The following is an 8,910-nucleotide window of genomic DNA, read 5'->3' on the forward strand; positions in this document are numbered from 1 at the left end:
GGGCAAAAGATTCCTAAACTGGAGTACATTCTCACCAATATAAAAGTAAAGGTAAAGGACCCCTGGACAGTTATGTCCAGTCAAAGGTGACTATAGGCTTGCGGCGCTCATCTTGCTTTCAGGCCGAGGGAGCCAGCATTTGTCCACAGACAGCTTTCCGGGTCATGTGGCCAGGAGGACTAAACTGCTTCTGGCGCATCGGGACACCATGACGGAAACCAGAGCGCACGGAAACGCCATTTACCTTCCCGCCGCAGCCATTTACTTATTTACCTATTTGCACTGGCATGTTTTCGAACTGCTAGGTTGGCAGGAGCTGGGACAGAGCAACAGGAGCTCACCTCATCACGGGGATTCGAACCGCTGACCTTCTGAACTGCAAGCCCAAGAAGCTCAGTGGTATAGACCCCAGCACCACCCACAATATGCTGATGACACGCAGCTCTACTTTTCCTTTACAGAACCTCCTGATTCCTTATTTCCTATCAGCAGAAGCACAAAGATTTCCTATTTATAACTCTTGAGTATCTTGCATGTGTCCACAAGGCACATCTTTCATCTATCTAAATATTTAAAAGAATAAGACATAAAAATACTAACAACAACAACAACAATATATTCAGTACCTAAGAGAATGGGCAGAAATGTAAACAAGTACACACATAAGACGTTACAAGTTTGGGCTGCCTCAGTTAACACAAATGAGTTTATCACTGTGATTTTTGCCAAGAAAAGATGATGGGTTATCAGGAATGTTAACAGAAGGACTTTAATGGGCCTTAATGGCCTTAAACTCTCCCCTCTCCACCCCTGGAATGTGACATTATAAGAGCAGAGGAAGGGATGGAGAGAAGCAAGTCAGTCAGAGCTGGAAAGAATTGAGAGCTGGCTGAGAAGTCCATGCTTCCTTCCCTGTTCCCAAATGCTCTCCTCGCATATTTGTAAACAAACAGATATGTCTTATCCAAAGGAAATTAAATCCTGGACTTCTCAGTGGTCAAGAAAGTGAGGAGCACAGAAGAGTGCATTTTCTTTTCTTTCTTTCTTTCTTTCTTTCTTTCTTTCTTTCTTTCTGTCTTTCTGTCTTTCTGTCTTTCTGTCTTTCTGTCTTTCTGTCTTTCTGTCTTTCTGTCTTTCTCTTTCTTTCTCTCTCTTTCTTTCCTTCCTTCCTTCCTTCCTTCCTTCCTTCCTTCCTTCCTTCCTTCTTTCTTTCTTTCTTTCTTTCTTTCTTTCTTTCTTTCTTTCTTTCTTTCTTAAAACAGACCTGAGGAACACAAGGATGAAAAAGTTGCATTCTCCTCCCAGAGAAGAACAGCAGATGAAGTTGATGGACTATGCTGAAATAGCTAAAATGACGGGAAGAATCGGAAACCTGCTTCACAGTGTTTACAATTCGAGAAGGATGTTCTCAAGCTGGAATGTGTGCAGAGGAGGGCGACCAAGAATATTAATAATAATAATATAAAAAAATAAATTTATTTATACCCCGCCCTTCCCGGTTCAAAAACCGGGCTCAGGGTGGCTACCAATAAATTTAAAACACCTTAAAACACTTAATTATAAAAACAGCATAAAATACAGTATAAAAACATGAATAACAATAAAATTCAAAAATCAATTAGATAATCCCCAGGGCTAGCTGGCTGAATTGGTCCTACTTGGGCCAGCGAGGAGGCCAGGGGAGAATTAGCTGTGGGGTCACAGAGTGGGTGATCTTCATAAAAGGGGAGGGGGAGGGAAGAGAAGATCAAGGGTTTTGGAAACCAAGCCTTATGAGGAATGGTTGAGGAAAACAGATATCTTTAGCCTGGTAAAGAGGAGATTGGGTTGACATATGATACACATATTCACATATCTAAAGGGTTGTCACATGCAGAATGGAGCAAGCTTGTTTTCTCCGGCTCCAGAGAGTAGGACACAAACCAATGGATTCAAGTTACTAGAAAGGAGCAGAACTTTCCGACAGTAAGAGCTGTTTGACAGTAGAAAGGTCTCCATCCGAAGGTGGTGGACTCTTCTTCCTTGGAGGTTTATACGCAGAGGTTGGATAGCCATCTGTCATGGATATCAGGCTTAAACCTCAGCAGGAACAGCTGGGCAGTGAGCAACCTGCGGAGGCTGCACTATGCCAACAAACTATCTTTCCAAGTCTTACATTTTTGCTTGGGGGTGTCGACAAAATTCTTGGTACCTTTCCCTGTACTTTCCCCTGCTGTGGGCTTTTATCTTGCTTCACCTTTGTGTTACATTCTCTCTACTGCTTTCTAGCTGTCTGAGAGGAGAGGTGGTCAGTCCTGACATGCCCTGTGAATAGAGTGCAGCAGGAATAACAAGTTCTGGATTGTGTGCTGCAAGACTTGGGCAACATCCACTCCATATATTTCAAGAGAGGGACGTGGGTGGCGCTGTGGCCTAAGCCACTGAGCCTCTTGGGCTTGCAATCGGAAAGTTGGCAGTTTGAATCTGCACGACGGGGTGAGCTCCCATTGCTCTGTCGCAGCTTCTGCCAACCTAACAGTTTGAAAGCATAGCAGTACGAGTAGATAAATAGGTACCACTGTGGTGGGAGGGTAAACTGCATTTCCCTGTGCACTGGCACTCATCTGTGTGCCAGTAGTGGTTTAGTCGTGCTGACCACATGACCTGTCTGCAGCCGAAACAGCGTCTCCCTCAGTCTGGAAAGTGAGGTGAGTGCTGCACCCCATAGTCACCTTTGATTGGACTTAACCATCCAGGGGTTAGATAAGATCTAGATAAGAATGTATATCTAGATAAGAATGTATATCTAAACAGGGTTTCAGGTAGCTATGGGTTTGCTGAGATATTCTAGTTTAGTTCTCATTACCTTGTAGAGGAAGTGGGACCTTCCCACAGCTCCAACTTTTCCTGTGGTGTTAAAAAACCCGACGTTCCCCTCTGTCGCTCCATAGACCTCATAGATTTGGATGGGTCCAAATCGGTGCAGGAACTCCTTCCAGACCTCCGCACGCATGCCGTTGCCTATTGCCATTCGCACACAGTGGTCTCGGTCGCTGTCTGCCTGCAAAGCAGCATGTCAGAGGGGTCGCTGCTGAACTAAATAAACTTTGCTAGTATTTATTATTATTATTATACATTTCTATGCCACCTTTATCTTCCAAGGATCTCAAGGTGATGGACATGGTTCTCTTCCTCCCCATTTAATCTTCACAACAACCCCGTGAGATAGGTTAGGCTAAGAGATCGTGACTGGCTCAAGGTCACCCAGTTAGCTTCATGGCTGAGTGAGGATTCGAACCCACGTCTCCCAGGTCATAGTCCAACACTCTAACAATGATGCCACACTGACCAGTGCCGGCTTCCTGTCCTCCTGATAACAAACATGTCAGGTTAATGAAATGTGCTCTGTGAATGGCTTCCTAGGAAGGCTCTTTGGAAACTTCACCTGGTTCAGACTGCAGCTGAGGGGCTGTTATTTAAACAGTATGCTATAAGAATAGCCTTGAATCAGGGCAGTGGCCCACCTGCTACAACTCCTAAACGGCCTCGGTCCAGTATACCTGAAGGAGCGTCTCCACCTCCATCATTCTGCCCGGACACTGAGGTCCAGCGCCGAGGGCCTTCTGGCGGTTCCCTCACTGTGAGAAGCCAAGTTACAGGGAACCAGGCAGAGGGCCTTCTCGGTAGTGGCACCTGCCCTGTGGAATGCCCTCCCACCAGATGTCAAAGAGAACGACAACTACCAGACTTTTAGAAGACACCCTGTTTAGGGAAGCTTTTAATGTTTGATGCATTACTGTATTTTAATATTTTGTTGGAAGCCACCCAGAGTGGCTGGGGAGGCCCAGCCAGATGGGCGGGGTATAAATAATAAATTATTATTATGATTATTATGATTATTATCTTGATCTGTTCGATACCTGTGGGAAGCCAACAAGCAGCAAGAGAACGCAACAGCAGAATTTGCCTACCCAAGTTGGCGGCCTTCACTGGCTCTTGCAGGAACAAATCTCACAATTTACGTGCTGTGCCACAGATAGAAGGCAACCAATGTCACCAAAGGTTTCCAAACCATGGTTTCCAATTCTGGTTCTCAGGTAGCTGCCAGGGCCCATGGGCCTTCTTTTAAAAACCAAGTAAAAGAAACTGACAGGGCCATAAACTACTCTGGAAATTGATGCAGCTTCTGGAACATTTGAGGGTTTTTTTGTTTTTGTTTTTTTGTTTGTTTTTTGGAGATGGGGTGGCATTTACCAGGGGCATTTTACCAGGGGCATTGCTGCCTAGAAAAGGAGGAATATATTTTTAAGTTAAATAATAATAAAATGAGTGCCTGCAACTGTGTACCTGCTTCACCAGCTGTTCCTCGGCAATAAAATGAATTTGTAAAAAAGCAATGAGAAAAGAAGATGGCTGCTCTCCAGGTGGTCATTTGCAAGCTCCCTGGGCTGTGTGGGGCTCTTGACTTTGACCTCTAGGTGCAGCCCCATCTATATTTTTGGATTCAGCTGTGAATCCAAATGGACAATCCATCTGAATTCTTGGAAACATTTTTGCCGCAACAACAAAACTGGCCTCTCTCGCCAACGATTACCTTTTTCACATTACACAGGTAGCGCATCATTTCTCCCACATACAGGATCAGGGAGACGTGATATCGTCTGCAGTCATTCCAGAACTCAGAAACAGAGAACTTAGGTCTCAAGACACATGTAGACCCTTGTGGGAATAAAGAGAGAGAGTGGCTTAGGTGTGGCCTTGTTGTGAGCACTGGTATAGGCAGATGCAGTTCTAAGTGCCATGCATTATATTATTGCAATGTAAGTCATATGTTGGGCTGCCTCTGGAAAGTGTTTGGAAACTTTCAGCTGGGGCAAAATGCAGCAACTAAGGGATTTGCTCTAAATGTGCAGTGAACCCTCACAGATACAAAAGCCTCCTTGCTTCTTGAGCCAGACAGCAGCTGAAACAGGGCTGGAGGATTTCGTTAAGGAGGCTGGGAACTGTAGCTCTGTCAGGGGTAAACTACTGTTTCCATGATTCTTTGGCGCAGGGGAGCAGTGCGCTTTAAAATCATGTTATGTACACAGCCTGAATATGTTTGACTTTCACACATAGGTTTCCTGGTCCGCTTCTTCCCATGGGTGGATGAAAGAATGTTCAGAATTAAATGGTGGCAGGTGTTTTCAATGTATAAAGTGCAAATATGTGGTGAGGAAGGATCCTATGTGGAGAGAGGTTGTGTGGTGTAGTGGTTAGAGCATCAGACTAGGACCTGGGAGACCAGGGCTCTGGTCCCCACGCGCCCTGAAGATCACTGGGTGATCTTGGGCCAGTCTCTCAGTCTAACTTGAGAGTACATCTGCACTCATGGATGTGTGTATGTCTATGCACTTATCAACCCATCTCTGCCTATCACCCTCTTGCAGAGGAGGCGTGTGAGTGGACATTCCATACATACCAGCTTCCAGGCATCCTCCAACCCCAACTATGAGTGCAACTGAGTGGTACAGCGGGAGCGGGATGTAGACAATGTCCTTGGCGCGGGCCCCAAGGTGGCCTGATAGGTTGGATACTATCAGCATCTTTCTCTGGGAAAGGATAGCAGCTTTCGGTAGCCCTTGAGGAAAAAGAGAAGGGCTCATTTAACAACCACAAATGACTCCGTCCAGTGGGAAAGCGTAACATGCTGGGATCCCAATACATTCCTTCCCATGTTGACAGATTCTAGGAGCCACAGGTGAGAGCTGAGTGCAAGATGGGGACCAAAGGTGGGACAAACTACCCCAGAAGAAGCAAACAGATTCCCCATCAAAGGCACTAAGGTAAAGGTAAAGGGACCCCTGACCATTAGGTCCAGTCGTGGCCGACTCTGGGGTTGCGGCGCTCATTTCGCTTTATTGGCCGAGGGAGCCGGCGTACAGCTTCTGGGTCATGTGGCCAGCATGACTAAGCTGCTTCTGGCGAACCAGAGCAGCGCATGGAAACACCGTTTACCTTCCCGCCGGAGCAGTACCTATTTATCTACTTGCACTTTGACGTGCTTTCAAACTGCTAGGTTGGCAGGAGCTGAGACCGAGCAACGGGAGCTCACCCCATCGCGGGGATTCGAACTGCTGGCCTTCTGATCAGCAAGTCCTAGGCTGTGTGGTTTATTTATTTATTTATTTTTTATAAAATTTTTATTGGGTTTTCAATTTTTTTAAAAACAAACACACAAAAATACAACAAAAACAAAACAAAACAAGCATATTCTCAGAACCTTACTTTCCTAACCTTATTCCCTGGACTCCCCCCCCCACCCCCCTTCTTACATCCCTATTCCCATAATTGACCCAGCAAGTTCTAGCTTCTCCTCCTTAACCTATAGATTAATATTTTTGATATGACTCTTCCTAATTAACCCCATTTTTCTTATCCCCATCTCTTATAAACATTTAGATTTTTTCCTAAGGTCGACCCAAGTTCCCTTCCACTGATTTCATTTTTATATTAGATATAGGCCCTATTCACCCGACCCAAAATTCATAAACATTTATACAATTCTGCTTTCCCCTCCCCCCCTCCCCAGGTACTAGTCACTTCTCAAATAAAGGTCAGCAGTAGTTTCTAGCCTGGATTCCTCACGTCCGAGGCTTTCAAATCTCTTTCAGTTCCTCTCCGCCGGTTTTGTTGGAAATCCTTTATATTGGTCATCAGATCTCGAAGCAGTTCAGTCTCTGTCACTCCAGTTTTTCTTCCCACCAGGATGCTTGATAACAACTGCTGCCAAAAATCAACCAGTCTTTCATATTCAACAGGGGAGCCCCAATCATATTTCTTATTTCCTTTAAGTTCCTGTATTCCAAATACTTTAGGGGCCCCCTCTTTCATCTTTAGCATCCTTTGCAGGTTTGTAATCCATGTACTCCAAGAGTCTTTTTCCTTGCACTCCACCATTGTAGACTTTTTGTTGATATTTCCCATCTGTGCTTTCTCCTCCGATTCTTGAAATGTCACTTCTATTTCAGCTGCAGATTCCTTTCCTGTGAAGTCCTTATTGCATTCAGCAGAGTTGCTTATTCCAGAGGTCAAGGTCATTAATTGTTTATTCATAGTCAAACTCTGCTCTTGCAATATTCCCACGAGAAAAAACATCCTGTCTATCTGTGCCTGTAAATTTCCATCTGCAGCCATTGTAATACCTTAGGAATCCCCCTAGAGGGATTCTAGTTATTTTGTAAACTTTTTCCAACAGTCCAAATCTTTTTTGTTTCTTTCTTTCAAATTTCCAACAACTTTATTTCAGTTTATAGCACTTTTAGTCCAGAGAGATATTAGTTAACAAACTTTTAACTGAAACTGTCCCTTTGACAGCTCTTTTGACAGCTGTCAAACTCCTTATTCCTCTTCAACAGGCTCAAACGCGGGACTCCCCCTGGTCCGGGGGGGGGGGATTTCATCAAAAATTTCCAGAGTTCCACTCTCACTCTCCAGCACAACACTTCTTTTAACAAATCGAGGAAGTTAGTTTCTTTTATATTGGACAAAATAACCTCTCCACCTTAGTTCTCCGTTCCTTGCTTAGAATTGTCTGTAAGTAAGGGGGTGCGGACTTCCTTTTAGCACACCCCCCGGTCATCTCGAATTCACAGGAAAAGATTCTTAAAGCCCAATTCCATCCTACTCACGGGTTATTCTTTTTCAGTCCAAATTTCAAGGAAGGAAGTCAGCGCTCTCCAGCCATGGCTCGCGGCTCCGCTCAACCAAGGTAGCGATCGACTCTCAGCGCCACGCCGCCCTCCGTACCCTCTCCGCAGCCTTTAAAAAGGCTCTTCGTGGGTCGGGGGCGCTTAAGGCGCCCACCGAGTCTTCCAGTCCGCAGGCTTCAGCGCCTGCGGTTTCTAAGGGTCCCGGCGTCGCCGGCGCGGCAAGACCCGTCCTCAGTTGAGCCGATTCCCTCCGCAGCTCGGAGGGAATCCGCCATTTCACGATCGCGCCAACCCGGAAGTCCCCTGTGTGGTTTAACCCACAGCGCCACCCGCGTCCCTTATCAAAGCCACTACCCCTCCCTTAATGACCCCATACACAAGTAGGGCAGGTAGAAGGAAGATGGGATTTCCAGACATAATTGCCCCCCTCACCCATCACTGTGACCTTTTCCCTCCTCACCTGTAGTCCCAGAGGTGAAAATATACAGGGATGTAGATTCAGCAGTTACGTTGGCTCTGAAGGAAATGGGCACAGGCTCGGCTGAGCTGGATTGGATCTGCCCAAGCAAAGCTTCCACACCCTCGGTTGGGGAGTCTTCGCTTAGGAAGAAAACTTGGACTCCTTCATTCTTTAGAGCGGGAAGAGCATCCTCAATGGCGGCCTTGAAATCTTCAAGAGAGCATGAAAAGAGGTGAGGTTTTTTATTGACACTTACTTCCTAACCTTAGGCACGGATATCTTCAAATACAGGCAACTCCCCATTTACGCATGTTCAATATGCATGCAACCGTATATACACACATTGTATACGCAGAGGTTGGATAGCCATCTGTCATGGATGCTTTAGCTGAGATCCCTGCTGTGCTGGGCCCGGGGGTAACCCGAGTAACACGGTCCAGGTCCGGTCCCAAATCCCCCCCATTATCGCCATGAAAACTCTAACCACTACACCACACTGCGTAAAAACGACTTTAGGAAATGGAGCTTTTACATATTCTTGGCTGCTGCGGGACACTTAAGAGGAGCACAACTTCCATATGCCTCATTTGTGAGCAGGGCCGTCTTTACTGGGGATACAAGGAGTGCAGGGCACCCAGGTGCCGAATTCTGGGGGGTGCCAGGCACCCGCTGCTGAAGCCGCCTAAGCTCTTAACTACCTACCTGTTATGAAATAATAAATAATTTTGATCAAGCTAGAAAAACAAAATACATATATACCTAGGTACGGTGGATGCTCAG

General features: G+C 45.9%; 1 protein-coding gene across 1 annotated transcript; it reads right to left on the reverse strand.

Moving 5' to 3' along the window:
- Window positions 1-2,782: 2,782 nt before the first annotated feature.
- LOC308571330 (long-chain fatty acid transport protein 2-like) lies at window positions 2,783-8,346 on the reverse strand. Its single transcript, XM_081166974.1, has 4 exons — window positions 8,131-8,346; window positions 5,441-5,599; window positions 4,574-4,698; window positions 2,783-3,040 (listed from the first exon to the last, which is right to left on the reverse strand). The coding sequence occupies exons 2-4, from the start codon at window positions 5,562-5,564 to the stop codon at window positions 2,798-2,800; spliced, it is 492 nt and encodes a 163-aa protein (XP_081023100.1). The 5' UTR covers window positions 5,565-5,599; window positions 8,131-8,346; the 3' UTR covers window positions 2,783-2,797.
- Window positions 8,347-8,910: the final 564 nt, after the last annotated feature.

The sequence above is a fragment of the Podarcis bocagei genome (assembly GCF_964188305.1).
Source record: "Podarcis bocagei genome assembly, chromosome: 13".
Taxonomy (NCBI): domain Eukaryota; kingdom Metazoa; phylum Chordata; class Lepidosauria; order Squamata; family Lacertidae; genus Podarcis; species Podarcis bocagei.